This window comes from Leptonychotes weddellii, chromosome 15 (genome assembly GCF_054177405.1).
Source record: "Leptonychotes weddellii isolate Sample4059 chromosome 15, ASM5417740v2, whole genome shotgun sequence".
Classification (NCBI taxonomy): Eukaryota; Metazoa; Chordata; class Mammalia; order Carnivora; family Phocidae; genus Leptonychotes; species Leptonychotes weddellii.
The window spans coordinates 29280586-29298561 of NC_138383.1; the positions used below are offsets into that span (position 1 = coordinate 29280586).

The 17976-nt window shown below is 38.6% G+C and overlaps 1 protein-coding gene across 2 annotated transcripts in view; it reads left to right on the plus strand.

Annotated features, from left to right (window-relative positions):
* The first annotated feature begins 3497 nt into the window (after positions 1-3497).
* Positions 3498-17976, plus strand: part of MED13 (mediator complex subunit 13) — a 103623-nt gene continuing 89144 nt past the window's right edge. Inside the window, exons 1-3 of one of the 2 annotated variants that reach the window (XM_081806020.1) lie at positions 3498-4348; positions 6341-6575; positions 15141-15309. In XM_081806020.1, coding sequence (XP_081662146.1) covers positions 4283-4348; positions 6341-6575; positions 15141-15309 — 470 coding nt within the window. In that variant the 5' untranslated portion in view covers positions 3498-4282. The remainder of the gene's footprint in view (positions 4349-6340; positions 6576-15140; positions 15310-17976) is intronic. The other variant, XM_081806019.1, reaches the window with a different exon arrangement.

Sequence of the window (17976 nt, forward strand, 5' to 3'; positions counted from 1 at the left end):
ACGTTCCTGATTGGCTCTCCTATTTTACTTAGATTATTTCTTTTAATTGCCACAACAACGCTAACATTTAGGTGCTATTGTTGCATACATATTTTACTAATGAGTAATTGGAAGTTAGGGAGTTAGCAGGCAGTGGTGTGGAGTTTTGATCCCAGTTGGTCCAACTATCCAATTGAAATATGTAGCAAGATTATGTGCTCCTTGTATATCCTATGCCTTGTCTATATATGACCTGACACACTAGATAGTGAGTATGTGTAGTAAAATGTATAACTTCAACCATGTAGGATATATATATATGTATATATAAATGGAAAAGTCTGGAAAGAAAAACATCAGAATGTTAAAAGATGGTTGATTATGAATGGTGACATTATGGACATTTTTTACATTTTTAAAATAATGTACATTTACATGTTTTTCATCTTTTTACTTTACTGCATCTTCCAAACAAGATACTTTTCTGTATCTTTTTTGATGATGTGTGTATACTGTTTTAATTTATTTCCGTTACTTTTAAAATTGCACAAAATAGTATTTTAAGAGAAGGTAGGTGGTTACTGACATGTTCTCTGAGTGCTGATATTGATCTTTTCTCTTCTTCCCATGATGTCTCCATTCCTCCCACATTTGGTGTCCTTTTCCTCCACTTGCTTCTCCATTCTCTCTCTCTCTCTCTCTCAATTTCTCTCTTCTGCTTTTTCACCCCTCTCTCTCTGTCTTGCTTCTTTCAGGATCCTCTCTTGAGATATTTTCCCCTGGGTTTTCTTCCCTTATCTCCTCTCTCTCTCTTCTTTTCGAGAAGACTGATATTCAAATGAAGGGTCAATTAAATGTTACTTTGCACCTGGTAGGTTTCTGGGAGATTATACCTGCCTCTGGAGTTGTGAGGAAGGTGCTCAAGTTGGGGACTGAGCAATGGAGGGCAAGACTTCTAAAGAGGACGGCTATGATTTAGATAAAATAAAAGGTGGGGGAGAACATTTCAGAGTGACAGAAGCAGTGGAGACAAAGGTCTGAGGATTCTACCAGGGAAAGAGAGATGAGAGGGGGTTCTTACCTTATGGGGTCTAGGAATTGTTGTCTCCTGGTGCTGGCACTCAGTTAGAAAGGATATGGACTTCAACTGATTTTAGCTCCTGGATTAAATTAGTCTTGGTTGTATAATTGACTTTGATATGTGGCCTTTGGATCTGAATTGGGCTTAATAAGATTTAACTGCTTCAAAGGGCTTTATAAGAATTCATTTTATACTTCAAATCTGATTTCAAATGCTACCTACTTTAAAAAGCCTTCTCTGACTTTGGTGCTCCTCCTCCAGAGCTCCTATTGTGCCATAGTTGATACATACCTTATTCAAGCAATTACCTCCTTTGTATTTTATCTTATTCTGTGGGAAATGTTTCCTTTATTGCCTCTCTTCAGGAATCCTGAGGGACAGACAGGTATCTTATTCATATTTGTATCCCAGGCCTAGCAAAGACCAGGAAAACACTCAGTTGAGCACGAAAGTGCTCAATAATGATTTCTAAAAGTATTTTATTTTATTTTAGTTATTTTTTTTAAAAAAAGATTTTATTTATTTATTTGGCAGAGAGAGACACAGCGAGAGAGGGAACACAAGCAGAGGGAGTGGGAGAGGGAGAAGCAGGCTTCCCGCAGAGCAGGGAGCCGGATGCGGGGCTCTATCCCAGGACCCTGGGATCATGACCTGAGCGGAAGGCAGACGCTTAACGACTGAGCCACCCAGGCGCCCCTTTAAAAGTATTTTAATAGCTAACATTTAGTAAGCACTGTGGCAAGCCCTATACCTACACTGTTTCATTCACCAGACACTTTAGGAGAAAAGTACTTTTTTTTTTTTTTAAAGATTTTATTTATTTATTCATGAGAGAGAGAGAAGCAGAGCGAGAAGCAGGCTCCCAAGGAGCAGGGAGCCCGATGCGGGACTCGATCCCAGGACCCTGAGATCATGACCTGAGCCGAAGGCAGACGCTTAACCATCTGAGCCACCCAGGCGCCCGGAGAAAAGTACTTTTATTATCCTCATTTTACAATAAGAAAACTGAAAGTAAGAGAAATTAATTTCATTTTGGACTAAATTTTACTTTGAAACGAATGGCAGAACTTTTTCTACAGGCTTTGGCTTCAAGATTTGGGCTCTTAATCATCATAGATGAACGAACGGGTGGATGAGGAATGCTTTTCATTCCATGGCTGAAGAAGTGACCTGGGGGCGCCTGGGTGGCTCAGATGGTTAAGCGTCTGCCTTTAGCTCAGGTCATGATCCCAGGGTCCTGGAATCGAGTCCCGCATTGGGCTCCCTCCTCAGCAGGGAACCTGCTTCTCCCTCTCCTGCTCCCCCTGCTCCCCCTGCTCGTGCTTTCTCTCTCTGTCAAATTAATAAATAAAATCTAAGAAAAAAAACCCAAAAATAATAAAATAAATAAAATCTTTAAAAAGAAGTGATGTGGAACAGTCCATCATTTATATTACAAAGGCAACTATGATGTCAAATTATGGTAAATCCTAACTCACTAATGTTTCTAACTTTTAAATCACCTTTACTTCTCCCTCCCTCCCTTCCTTCCTTCTTCCTTCCTTTCCCATGGTCTCTCTCTCCAAAACTCTCAGGGAAAATGTTTGAACTCATATACTGAAGTGTAACCTAGTAAAGAACGGAGTGTTTTATAGGAAAGGGAAGTAACATTTTACTTGGTTCCCACTTCTTACCATTCATTTGCAAATTTACAAATACCAAGCACCTACTGTGTGCTAGGAACCTTTTTTTAAGCACTAAGTGGTAAGCAAAACAAAGTTCTGGTTCTCACGGAGATTACACTAGTGGCACTTTACATACACTGACTGGTTCAATTCCTCACAATAATCTTATGAGGTAACGATGACAACAATAATAGATAACTCTTAGCAATGCATATCTGTGCCAGGCACTGGGCTATGTGTTTTATTTGCATTAACTCAGGTATCACAACACCCGTATGTATGTTTTCCCCATTTTACAAATGAGGAAAACTGAGACACAACTGACTGACTCAAGGTTTGAACTCAAGCAAGTGTGGCTCTAACTCCTAGGATATTAACCATAAGGCTATATTGTTTCTCATGCATTTCTTTCTTAATCTCACAACTTTTAAGTGTTCAAGTTCTATCTCAGATCGTCTGACTCCCAAGCTCAGGGGTTTGCGAGTGAGAATGCCTGGGAATTTTTGCAACACTTTCTCTTCCGACGAAATCAAACTAATTTCCACTTAATTTTCAGATTTGTGATGTGAACCCTCCTGCACCGTAAATTCCCCGGCAAGGAGAAAGATAGGGCCTCAGCCGGGGTCATCTTACACTGGCTGGGGTACCCAGCAGATGGCGCTATCTTAGTAGCCGCCAGCTGGCTGTCCGGTCCCCAGGGCTCACCGCCTCCGCCGAAAGCTTCCCGGCCCTCTCTCACTCCCTTCTCTCTCCTCCTCCCCACGGAGCCCGGGCCCACGTGACCCCAAGGCGGCCAATGGGCGAGCAGAGAGGGCGAGCTGGTCCCTGTGGCCGCCATTAAAGCGAAGGGAAAACCCGTGAATTCGGATTAAAAGGGGAAAAACACCGCCCGCTGGGCCCACAAAATGGGGGTGACTACGGCGTCCGGGCGGTGAGGCCGCAGTAGAGCAGACGTTAGGCCGGCTTGGCCCAGGGACGACACGAAGACACAGCCAGAGAATGGTCTGAGCCCGCAGACGCCGCCACCACCTCCGCCACTGAGGAGATTCTGGGCTTAAGGACATCGCCGCTGCCGGGCCGGGGGCCTGGGCTTCCCTCCCGGTTCTTGCCCTTCCTGCCCCTCTACGGGCGCCTCCCCGCCCGGGAGAACCCTCCAGGGCTTGGGCTCTGCCTTTTCGGACTCCATTTTAATTATTTATTGTGTTAATTTATTATTTTTTCTTGTGGAAGGGGCACATATCTCCTCTGTCCCCCAGAGAGGGACGAGCGTCCGCGGGCTCCGCGGCGGCCGCAGTCCGGCCCGCGGGGCAAGCGCGGCGCGGCCCTCCCGCCGGCCCTGGGCCCCGGGCGGCTAGGTGCCGGCCGGGCGGCGGGGGCTGCTCGCGGCGGCGGGGGGGGTGGGTGGGGAGGGCGGGCGGCCCGGCGGCCTCCTTTTCCACCGCTCCCCCAACCACCACCCCCCCGTCCTCCCCGGTGTCTGTGTTTCTCTCTCTGGTCGGAGGCGGCGGTAATGGCGGATGGTGGGTTGTGGCGCCGGCGGCGGCTGCTGTGAGGGACGATGAGTTCCTCCTTCGTGCCGAACGGGGCCAGCCTGGAAGATTGTCACTGTAACCTCTTCTGCCTGGTGAGTGCAGGGGCCGCGGGCGGGGGCCGCGGCGAGCGGGGCGGTGGGGGAGGGGGCGGCGAGGTGCGCCCTTGGGCCGTGGGGGAGGGGGTCCGGGTCTGATCCAGATGCCCGAGTCCCCAGGCTAGGCCCAGCCGGAGCCGACGCGGCGGCGGAGCTCCGCACCAACCCCGGGAAACACGTTCGCTCACCCACCATCCTAGGCTCTGGTTTAGGAGTGCTGGCTTTTTTTTTTTCTTGTTTCCGACTCTTGCTCACCGTAGTCTTGTCTTCAACTTCTGCTCCTTATCTGGCAGGACGCTCACATTTCCCTCTGTGTTTCTTGCTTAACTATTGCTTTTCTCCTTATTGGCCCTGTATCCCTTCGTAACACTTTCCATTATTGCCATTCTCCCAGTGTCTTTATTCCTCACTGTTAATTTGGTTTCCCCCAATAAACAGGACACCGGAACTGAGGTACTAAAAATCTCTCTTCCTTTTACATTTTCTAATGAGTCAAGCTAACAGAAGATTAGTTTCTCCCTTCGATAAGTTCAGATCTCTCTGTAAAAACCAGTAGATACCATTTCATATGTTTTCTCTTTAAACTTTGAAAACAGTTTGCCATTTTGACAGTTTCTAGCCATCTTGCTTTTATTAGAACATGTTTGTGTGAGAGTGAAACGGACTAATGGAGGAGGTTCTATGGTTTTGCACTAATTTTTTTTTTTTTCGTATTTGTTTTCCTTGCATTTTTAGAATGCTTGGGCAGGCTGCTCCTCGTTTTATTGAAAAGTCTAGGGAAGCTGGATGCAGGAATGACAATTGTATAGGTTGGCCCAGTTTTGGGAACATCCACAGTTAAGACTTTGAAAACTACCAACTGTTGCAAATATTTAGTCCTCAATTGGACAGTAGCTTAGCTTCATCCATGATGTAAAGTTTCGGTGACTTTATTTTTTGTGTGCTAGGAGAAATATTAAGAGAGTATGTGATAGGTAAGTGAACTGAGTGGGCGGAGCACAACTAGTTGGCAAGTGTAAACTGCCAGTCATGTATCAGCAGTTTCATTTTTGGCACCTTATGCTTTGCACCTCTTAAGTTAAAGAATTACTGAATTCCCTCTGTTAAATTTCTTTCACTGTGCCAAATTGGGATTTTTAATGCCCTTCTCTCTTGTAGAATGTTTTCTTGTACAGTGTCCATTAATCAGCATCTCTTCAGATGCAGTAAAACATAACAGCAGGTTTTATATTTCTGTCTTCTCTGACTCTATTTTTGGTACTTTTAGGATCAGGTTCTTTGAAAATAGACTAGTACAAATCTGACAGTTCTTTGTGAGCACCTATTTCACTTTTCCTAAAAGGGATATGTGAAGAACTAACAATTTTTTCAGTATAGTTCACATTTCATTAGAGCCATCACTTCTATAAACATGAAATGATGAGTCTTTAAAAATTAATTTTCTGTTACAAGTGTGACACCAGGGAGTAAACGTGTCCAGTTGGAACAAAACTACGTGTGCAGTATTAAAGTACATGTTTATATTTAACATTGTTAAGTTTCTTTTACATTTCTTTGGGACACATTTATTGCTATTCAGTGACATGTCAGTGTTAATATTTTAGCTGTTTTTGTTCCTTTCCTTAAATTTTTGGTTGAATGATCAAAGAATCATTTTTTTGGTCAATCTGCTTTAACATCTTAATATATATTGAAAAATTGTAATGTCTCAGTGAAATAAGGGGCTTTAAGAGAGAGTACTATTGGGGTGCCTGGGTGGCTCAGTCTTGAGGCGTCTGCCTTTGGCTCAGGTCATGATCCCAGGGTCGTAGGATGGAGCCCTGCATCCTTGCTCCATGGGAAGCCTGCTTCTCCCACTCCCCCGCTTGTGTTCCCTATCTCGCTGTCTCTCTCTCTGTCAAATAAATAAATAAAATCTTTAATTAAAAAAAAGAGTTACTATTGACTTTGAATGAATATGCAGTAATAATCATGCTTTCTTTTCTTTAGGCTGACTTGACGGGAATTAAATGGAAAAGATATGTATGGCAAGGCCCAACTTCTGCCCCTATTCTGTTTCCGGTGACAGAGGAAGACCCCATTTTGAGCAGTTTTAGTCGCTGCCTTAAGGCAGATGTACTTGGTGTTTGGCGGCGAGATCAAAGACCTGGAAGAAGAGAATTGTGGATATTTTGGTGGGGTGAAGACCCCAATTTTGCTGACCTTATTCACCATGACTTGTCAGGTGAAAGCAACTTATTTCTAACTAATGATATATAGCAACATTGTATACTTTTTCTAAAAATCATTTATATTACAAATTAAGATTTTTTTGTGTGTGTGAAACACTATTAAGTGTGAAGCCAGATAAAAATTGAGCTTACTGTTATATTTCACTGTGGTTATTTTATTTTACTTAAATTATCCATATTATGTCAGGTTTTAGCCTTAAGTAACTGTTCTTTCACCAGCCAGGTTCCTTGTGAATTTCATGCAGACAGGGCACAGGGAAGGCCTGTTACCTAAGAAAAATGAAATGGGGGAGCATAAAGTTGCTAACAAAGTAATTTGCAGGCACATGTAATTCACCATTTGAGTCCATTCTGCCACTGCTCTCTTCCCTATGATTATGCAGACAGTTGTAGGAGTATCTAGAAATACTGTAACTTTCTCATGTGTTTTTTTCCAAGGCATATATTTATTTTGTTTTTAATTGTCGTTACATTAACATATGAAAGCATATGTTAATTTTGTTATTCTTGGAGAGTGATTCTTTTGTTTTAGATACTGTTCCTTCAAACACTCACTAAAATGAGACTAGTGCCAACTTGTTTAGCTTTTTTTTTTTTTTTTTAAAGATTTTATTTATTCATTTGACAGAGAGAGAGAGACACACAGCGAGAGAGGGAACACAAGCAGGGGGAGTGGGAGAGGGAGAAGCAGGCTTCCCGCTGAGCAGGGAGCCCCGACGCGGGGCTGATCCCAAGACCCTGGGATCATGACCCGAGCCGAAGGCAGACGTTTAACGACTGAGCCACCCAGGCGCTCCCAACTTGTTTAGCTTTTATAGGACATGGAATCATACTCTGAAAAGTTACACAAAAATAATTTTATTATGAACCTATCAATAAGACTACTTCTATCTTAATTTCTTGACTTTTATGACCAAATGTTACTTTAGAAAGAGAAACTGTAGCTCTTCATGTAGTCACTGAAGCTTGTGTTTCCTTTAGACTCTTAAGAGTCAATGTTAACTGAATCTTTGGTGATAGGAATGTAAATGATTAGTTATTTGCTGCAAGGTACCAACGACTTCAGCAAGATGTTTGGTAATGATTCTTGACAGGTAAATTAAGGATTTTTTGATAACTTAAAAAAGCATTCTTATTTGAAATTGAATACTCTGAAGTTTCTATTACTGTCCATTTGACCTGTAAGACCTATTTTATTTTTGGATGTAATGTAATCCAGGTGACCGTCTTAAACAAGCTCTTAGTAAGACTAATGTTTCTGTAGGAATGTATGTGTTACATTTGTTTTGATAGTTCCTTTTACCTTCTAATGAACAAACCCTTCACTGCTAATCTTTGAGAGTGATTACAATTCTTTTATGATAAATGCTTTCTAGCTTTGCTAGCTTTTCTAATAAGATCCCTGCTGGGGATATTAGTTCTTAGTTCTGAGTATGCATTGTAGTTCTAAATGTGTAAAGTGATGTGTTTACATATGTATGTGTATGTACAAGTATATGATATATATATATATGTCAGGATATGAAATTTCTTTATTAAGCTTGCTGGCTTTTTTCTTCCATTCACTTTGGTATGCTGGAGTTATTTTATTCTTTTAAGTGGTCATAAAGACCACCTTAACTAAAATGTTTGGAGACTGTTTTAATGTTATTGATAAACTATAAACTATATAAACTAGTTGATAAACTATAATGCTGACTTGGGGATTTCAGTATTAATAAAGTTGGCAGAGCGTTTGAACAGACCACTTTTCTTCCAGATTTCGTGTAATACATTTTGTAGAATCAAAGATAATTTTAACAGATGTGTAGTATTTAGTTTTACCATCATAAGACTAGTATTTTGAAAGTCTATTAAAATTAAATGTGAGCTGTTTTGATGTATATTAAAACACTATGTGGATTTTTCCCTCTAGATTCATGTTATGAGTTAAATATGTTTTCTCCTAAAACTGGGCTACAGTTTAATAAATAGCTTCTGTAGTTTAACTTTGCTTTTTTGCATAATTTTAAAAAAATGGTAATACCTGTAGTTTAAAATATTGATCTTGAATGTGAATGAATATAATTTTGGAAGATTAGGTTTTAATTATTGTTAGATTTTGCTGAATGCCATTGAATGATAATTAACTTTAAAACATTTATCAGAGTGAAAGCAATTGAAATAGCAAAGCAAAATATATTAGGAGTAGTATGTATAATCGTAATTACCATTCCAAAGCCTCTTCTGTACTGTTTTAAACAATATGTGTAGTCAGTGGTATTTATGTAATGTTTTACCTTTTTTTCCCCCCAACTTGTCATTTACTTTAGAATGTTGTTACTTAAATCAGACATATCTTAAAGAATAATAAGGTCTTTTCAGATGGAGTATATTTGTCTCGCCCTTTCTTTGCTCCAGGGACACCGTCTGCCTCCCTTTTGGGATAATTAGTCTGCCTCTGTCTCTCTAGCTAACCCCTTTTTCATTTCTTCCCATCTGTGGCACTCTATTCCCTTCTTTTAAGCTCCCCTGAGAAGAGAGCAGCTGGACAGTAGGGGTGGCATCAGCTGCAGGAGGCAATCCTGAGTTCCAAGTGGAGGTGTAGCACTGAGGAAAAGGGAACCGGAAGGACCCAGGTGGTAACTAAAAAGCTGGTTAATTTAGTATGAGCTTGCTTTTTGCAGGCACAGGCAGTGCCCTTCTGTTTGGTTCAGCACCTACCTCATCTTGTTACTGAAATGTTTGTGATTATGGTTTTATTTCCCTTCTTGATGAGCGAAAGAGGGAAGGCATTCTACTTTGAAAAGATTAGAATTGTTTTTCTTATTAACTGAAATATCTAGTGATAAAAGTACAGAATTGCCTTTGCTCAACCCCCTTATTTCTTTCGTGTCATCCATAGTGTATTTTAAAAAATAAACTTTTAATTTTAAAATAGTTTTAGATTTACATAGAATTTGCAAAGATCGTATAGTGAGTTCCTGTATAACCCTCACCCAGCTTCTTTTATTGTTAATATCATATATTGTGTACATTTTTCACAACTAATGAACCAATATTGATATGCTGGTATTAACTAAAGCCTGTACTTTATTTGGATTTCCTTTATTTTTACCCAGAGTTCTTTTTCTATCCTATGTTCTCATCCAGGATACTACATTTAGTTGTCATGTCTCCTTAGGCTGTTCCAGATTGTGATATTTTCTAAGACTTGCCTTGTTTTGATGATCTTGATCGTTCTGAAGAATCTGATCAGATTCTATAGTGCATTTTAAATTTTGCCTGTCTGAATATCATGTAGCATGTGTTTAGGTCATTTTCTTTTCAAGGTGTAGAAACAGAATGTAAACTTATGTTATTGCTAATTGGTAAAAATCTGTTATAGCAAAACAAATCTAATTTGATACACACTTTAAACCCTCAGTACTTGTTTTGTAGCAGTAGTAGTCAGTACTGTTTAGTGATTTGCAAAGACCTAATGATTTTTGGGTTAGAATTTTTGCTAACTAGTATTGCCTAACTTTAACATTCCAGGAAGAGATTTGTTCGAAATATCCCTTGAATCCCAAAGTCAAAAACTAACTTTTTTTTTTTTTTTAACTTTTTGGTCTGCTTCCTCTGAGAGAATGGAGAGTTGAATTAATATGGTTTGATAGAAGAAGGATTAGGGAACAAAACTTTTCTCTGATTACAGCTTTTTAAATTTTATTTATTTATATGTATTTTTTTTAACTTAAAATTTGTAGCAGACCTCATTTAGTGGTTGTATGATAGAGGTGTAAAATCGGTTCTGGGAAAATTTTAACTTAATTCCTCTGCTCACAAGTCTCTATATAATAGGTAGGACTGGTTCTTTTAAGTGTACTATTAGTTTGCATCAAAGCCAGGATTGTTTTATTACCATTAGTGTGTCCTTGATGGGAGAAGAGTTTTCTGGGTATTTTTCTTTTGTGCTTTAACCTTTTTGGAATTTTATTGCTGTCATTATTGGCTTTTAGTCTTTCCCTTAAAACAAAAATAAAAATAAAAACTCCCTCTCCTGAGGTTGCATCTTTAAAAAAAAAAAAATCATAGCAAGCTAGACTGTGATGAGACTGAGAAAACTGATACCTTGAGACTAAAAAAACAGACTCAGGGCTAAAAATATTTGTTATTTTTTCTGGCTCCTGTGGTGTATATATGGGATTTTAGCAACTTGTCCAAATACTTTCATTATACCAGAATTTCATCATAATACTGTCAAACTAAATGGGCCATTGGTTGCTCTTAGAATTTAATTTTAGATTCTTTTATTGAAGGATATTATAGTGGAATTTAACCTTAAGTGGCAGCTTTAACAGGATTGACAAACAGATAAATAGCAGCCAAGTATAGGAATCTAGTGTCAGCCAAATAAAAAAAAATTGTGTGCATGAAGCGAGTTAATTCATTTCTATCTTCTGTTCCATAGTTTACTTGTGACGAACTTTTTGTATTGACTGGTCTTCTAGGAACACTTTTATTTGTCATATTTCTTCTGTGTACTGCCCATTTTGAGCAAGAACATCTTTTAAATCTTCAAATCAAAGATAATCATCAACATATATTCAGCGGATTTTTAAACCAGAGTTTTTCAGGTTTTGCCATAGATCAGTGATGCTGCCAGCCTAAGGCTCTGAGTAATATTTGTTGAATGAATGGCTATGAATGGGCAATTATTTAAGACAAACACTGAATTAGACATTTAAACATTTCTCATTTTCTATCATTTTTGACCCATTCATTATTCATTAATATATGTTGTGTTTTAAAAGCTTGGCAGAATTATTTAGGAAAAGAGTCCATTTTTACTGGTTTATTACTGTGGAGATATTTAAAGATGTCAGTTTTGAGAAAAATGTTGAATACGAGTACTAGGTGTGTCAGCTTTTTCATTTTTTTTCCCCTATAGTGACAGTATTGTTTTGATGACCTATCACATAGTTTGTCATCACTATAATCTGTATCCTCAGGAAAATATTTTATGGTAATCAAATTTAGCATTTGAACTTTTGCATTGTTTTCAAATATTTTGTAAAAATTTTTCAGGTAATGATGAAGAGTTCTAATGCTAAGAGTTCTAATGGAGGGGCGCCTGGGTCAGTCATTAAGCGCCTGCCTTCAGCTCGGGTCATGATCCCAGGGTCCTGGGATCGAGCCCCACATCAGGCTCCCTGCTCAGTGGGAGGCCTGCTTCTCCCTCTCCCTCTGTCCCTGCTTGTGTTCCCTCTCTCGCTGTGTCTCTCTCTGTCAAATAAATAAATAAAATCTTAAAAAAAAAAAAAAGTTCTAATGGAAAATTACTATAAACAAAATTTGAACCTATTTTCTCTGGGGATACAGATACAAGAGGAGAAAAACATTTATTTAAATGCATTAAGCAGACTTTCCATTAGGCTGTGGTTGATTAAAATCAAAAGAGCTAGGTAAAGATTTGCTATATGTTCCCTTCTACCTCCCTTCTCTATTATGATACTGGTGTTGAGATTCAGGGACTGGTTTTAATTAGTGTAAGAGGTACATATCACTATCTTGGGTGGGTTGGTTGTACCATTTCACTTTTCATATCTGAATACACATGTAGAGAAGTACTTTTGCTATGGTTATTATAACAGGCTATTAGAAGATTGGCTGAGTAGACTCTTATTTCTAGGTGACCCCCCCCTGCCCCCACACACACCAAAAACAACAGCAGCAAATCTTCAGGCTTTTCATTGAGTGTTATTAGGACTTATTTCCTCAGCAGTGAAAAATGAAATTGTTGCTTTAGTATAATAGTTGCTTGCTATATAGGTGAAGATATACTTGATATTTGTTGGCTTAGAAAATCCTTACAGGTGTCCTTTCTTCTTTGTTTTATGCATAACTCCCATTTAGTGTTGATGAAAATTGTGGGCGTTTGAGGATATAATGTAAAATGAGGATTAAGTTCACCTAAATTTCTCTAGATAAAAGCATTAAGTTCCCTAGAACTAGAGTTTCCCTAGATAAACTTTAGAGCAATGAGGGAGAAATGCTTGAAAATTAGTACTGATGAAATTTTTAAACTATATTTAGTATTCTTAAATCATTTAACTTCAGGTTTAACTGAGATAGATTTTTAAAATAAAAATCTTCAGAATTTTATGTAAAAAATGTATGCAAATTATTGTATTACAGGCTTTTACTATTCCAAAGACTTTTTTATTTACTCTTTGTGGGAAGAAGACAAATTCATTCTCAAGTTTTAAGTGAATAATTTTCTGATAATTAAAGTTTATAGAGACTGAGCAACTTTGATATGTAATGTAACAACTCTATGTCTTGGATCTTGTGGCTTTAAAACTTAAAACTAGTTAAAAAGATTTTGGTAAACGTATAGGACAAATGTTACAACCATTGGGCTTCTCAGAAGGTAAGGATTTTTGAGAAGGAAATAAAAATAAAGTATACTAAATAGATTACAAAGAAGTGAAGAACTGGGAGATATTCCAGCATAACTGGAAATTAAAAACATGCATATTTTTAGTAATCATAGATCACAATTTGAGGTAAAACTCTTAATGTGACTAATTTTGAAATGACTATGATTAAGCTGAAAGCAGATTGATTAAGATTTATTTTTTTTCTCTCAGCAACTCACGAATGTACTTGTGATCTAGACCCTTAAATAATGGAAGTGAAGTCACTGTGTGCCATTTCCCTTTTCTCCTAGACTACTGTTTTAATAAAGTGAAACTTGTGAAGTTTTGGCTTATATAGACATATATAAGGTGGTCTACAATATAATAGAATGTAAAACCTCTTTCCTTTTAAAATTAATGCTTAATATTAATGATTTAAAATTATTCCAACTCTCAAGTACTGTCATTTTTTTAAAGCTTACATCATTTTCTTTTTTTTAAAGCCTGCCTTTTTGGAAAAATAATTAGCTGACTTGAAAGACTTGACTAATTTAGGAAACACTTCAAAGAACAACATAAAATCAACATTAACCTTTGTAGTGCCACAAATTTCTAGTGCAGTTAAAGTCCACTGTCATTATGCTTTTTAGTTAATGTTTAGTCTGTCCATTTGTTGTGTAGATTATGAATATAATCTTAATACATGCTTCTGCTTTTATTCAAAAGCATCATAGTTTATTATTATTCTATGGGTATAGTGTAGACATTTTTAGTGTTGAATTAAGGTTTTATCATTTATTTTTTACTTATATTGAAAGATGACCCATATTTATAAAATGTTATAAAAAGTATACAGGCTATGGAATGATACTAAATTATATTTGAAATAATAAGTTAAAAGCCTAAGTATCATTTGTAGCAGAATTCATTGGATGCTTTGTTAAAGATATGAAATGGATAGAGAATAAACTTTTTTGAACTACTTCTAGACTTATCTAGAAATAACTATGTTAACATTTTTTTGGTAAGTTAACTTAAAGTGGTTAATAGATGGGCTGGCAAAATTGAGGCCGTATAGTTAGGGTAGTTATAACTTTGTATTAGAAGTTCTATTTATTTTTTTAAGATTTTATTTATTGATTTGAGAGAGAGAGAGAATACGAGTAGGGGGAGGGACAGAGGGAGAAGCCGACTTTCCACTGAGCAGGGAGCCCAGTGCTGGACTCCATCCCAGGACCCCGGGATCATGACCTGAGCGGAAGGCAGATGCTTAACCGACTGAGCCACCCAGACACCCCTAAAGACTTAAATTTTAAATTGAACTTCTGGGGCACCTGGGTGGCTTCCCAGGTCTGCCTTCCACTCAGGTCATGATCCCGGGGTCCTGGGATAGAGCCCCGTGTTGGGCTCCCTGCTCAGCGGGGAGCCTGCTTTTCCCTTTCCCTCTGCTTCTCCACCTGCTTGTGCTCTCTCACTCTCTCTCTGTCAAATAAATAAATAAAATCTTTTTAAAAAAATTTAAGTCTTTATATTTTAAAATTTCTTCCTCAAGCAGAGGATCCTATATTGAAGAGTAATGGGAATCATTTGGTTGAAATGAGATTGAAGGTGGCATAATGCATCGCTTGTTAGGCTCTGTGCCAAAAACTTCCTTTTTATTCATCACTTATTTTTATAGTTGAGTCATGGATTAGAATGCTGATGGACATAACTTTTTGAGTTAATTATTAACTGGCTAGTTTTTTTTGGCAGGCTGAATGACTGGAGGAATTAGGACAAAGTAACAAGTGAGCCAGCTTAGAAATTGGCATCTTAGGTATAGCGTGTCTTTAATGTTTCCCAGCTTATACAAATGTTCTTTGCATTGATACAGAAACCAAATCAGTATGTTTGCAATATATCATTGACTTTTTATGCAGTGGGAAAATAATTTTCAGGTACTTTAATGGAATACATGACACTTGCGCATTTTACTCCTTATGGAGTAACTTTGAAACCTGATACTTTAATGTTTAGATATATTGAAGTGGTGGTAGCTCAATATTCTGAGGTTTAGTTGGGTTTATGTAGTAGGTGTAGTAGTGTTTATGAATTTAAACCGTAACACTTTTTACTTGGCTCTGAGTAGATATAGTGCCACTACTTTACTTTTTGTTTCTTTCATTTCTCTTGTAGAAGAGGAAGATGGAGTGTGGGAGAATGGACTTTCCTATGAATGTCGTACTCTGCTATTTAAAGCAGTTCACAATCTGTTGGAACGGTGTTTAATGAACCGGAACTTTGTACGCATTGGCAAATGGTTTGTAAAGCCTTATGAAAAAGATGAAAAACCTATAAATAAAAGGTAAGCTATCTCGTATAAACTCTTAGCATTTCTTTAGGTTTGTTAATTTTTATAGCTTTACAGAAAATGTGGACTGAAACAAGCTGTCTTACATATGCAGGAAGTTAAGTTCAGCAAAGTACTATAAGTATTCAGTTTTCTTTGACCACTTCACCCTTTCTTTCATGCATTTTAAGAATTTTCTTGAAGTGGGAATAGGCTGGATGTCTAGTGACCTAAATTTTTATTTGGGGCGATAGAAAAATGTGGGGTGAAAGCAGAGGCTTAAGCAATGAAGTATATATTTTTAATAGTAGTGCAAATATATCTACAGTACTCTGTTAAAATTAAGTAATATTAATACTTATTAAAGATAGTGATCTGTAGTTGTGTTTTGGATTGAGTTAACGCTTCTCATTCCCAAACCTCTAATTTTGCTTTAAAGTAATTTAAATTTGTGTTTTTCTATATAAGACATGTTTACTTTTAGAGTGTAATTTTCTTGAACTTTGAATTAAGCAAATTTATGACACTAATTTGTAGAGTAGTTGCAGATAGAGACACAGAAGACTTTAAGATAACTTCTTTTCCTGTGTAGTTAAAACCTTTAGATTGCTACAGTATTTATTTATTTTTAGATTTTTATTTACTTATTTTGGGGGGGAGAGAATGCATGAGAAGGGGGGAGGGGCAGAAGGAGAAGGAGAGAGAGAATCCCAGGCAGACTCCCTGCCAAAAGCAGAGCCCAACTCGGGGCTCTGTCCCACGACCCTGAGATCATGATCCAAGCCGAAATCAAGAGTTGGCTGCTCAACCAGCTGAGCCACCCAGGCTCCCCAGTTCTCTTTGGTTTAAATATGATATAAGATACGATCTCTTAGAAGATTTGGTCCTAAGCACTTGGTTAAATTAGTGAGGCTTCAAGAAAGATGAAACCGTAAGATGGGATGTGAGAGAAAAAGAAATTTTTTAGTTTTCCCTGAAAGATGTGAGGATATGAAGGAAACATTTGGTTATGTTGTATCATTGTTGAGATGCCGTCTTTTATGTCTTTCTTTTCGTATTTTTTTTTTAAAGATTTTATTTTTATTTATTTATTCGACAGAGAGAGTGAGAAAGTACAAGCAGGGAGGAGTAGAGGGAGAGAGAGAAGCAGGCTTCCCGCTGAGTAGGGAGCCTGACGTGGGGCTCGATCCCAAGACCCTGAGATCATGACCTGAGCCGAAGGCAGACACTTAACCATCTGAGCCACCCAGGCGCCCCTTTTTCATATTTTTTAAAAAAGATTTTATTTATTTGAGATAGCCATGAGTGTGTGTGTGGGGGGGAGGGGCAGAAGGAGAGGGAGAAGCAGACTCCCGGCTGAGCAGGGAGCCTGCTGCGGCGTTCGATCCCAGGACTCTGGGATCATGACCTGAGCCAAAGGCAGATGTTGAGCCACCCAGGCGCCCCCATCCTTTATGTCTTATGTACACATTGTTTTCAGCGTGTAACTCTGGAGTCTTTTCAAACTTCTCTTTTTAGTTTTAGTAGAATGGATGAGTAGATAAGCCTGAACAAATCAAGGCTCTTTTTCTTCCTCTTTGAAAATGAACATAAACCTTTACTGTCAACAAAAAAATTGTACAAGTTAGGAATGAATTCAGTTGCAAAAGACAGAACACCTAACTACTTGGCTTATGTAGGAATTGATTTTTCTAGGTAGCAAGGAGTCTGGAGGTAGGTAGTCCAATACTGGTGTGTCTGTTCAATGATGTCATCAAGGACTCTGGTACCCTGGAGTTTTCTGTGATGTCATCTTTAGCCTTTAGCTTTCATCCACATGGTCTCTGTGAGCGTTGCCCTTACGGATTTCACTCACAGTGAATTCAGGCAGGAAGAGGAAGGGAGAAAGCAAGAAGGGATGACCCTTGTATCAGAAAATAGGTTCTTTCCTGGAGACTTTAGCTGACCTATCATTGGCTATACTGAGAGAAACAAATATTTTTTATATGGGAGCATTGCCACTCTGAACAAAATAAGGCTTCTGGTTAGTGAGAAGAAATGGAGAAGAGACATGAAGTAGGCAATTAGAAGAAGGGGAAATAAATGTCAGGTTGGTAATCAGCAGTGTTCAGCATATACATTAATACAGTTTTTAATTTTTTTTTGTTTTTTTAAAGATTTTATTTATTTATTTGACATAGACACAGCGAGAGAGGGAACACAAGCAGGAGGAGTGGGAGAGGGAGAAGCAGGCTTTCCACTGAGCAGAGAGCCCGATGTGGGGCTCGATCCCAGGACACTAGGATCATGACCTGAGCTGAAGGCAGACACTTAACAACTGAGCCACCCAGGCACCCCCACATTAATACAGTTTTAAGAAGTCAAGCAGATAACTGAGATCTAAAATGATTAAAAGCTGCCATCGGAGCACCAAATACTAGATGTGCTCCTCAGAGGCATTCCCTTTTAATTCTTTTAACTTTTAGTTTACCTATTTAAAAAAATTTTTTTTTTTTTAAATTTTATTTATTTATTTGACAGAGAGAGACACAGCGAGAGAGGGAACACAAGCAGGGGGAGTGGGAGAGGGAGAAGCAGGCTTCCCACGGAGCGGGGAGCCCGATGTGGGGCTCGATCCCAGGACCCTGGGATCATGACCTGAGCCGAAGGCAGACGCTTAACGACTGAGCCACCCAGGTGCCC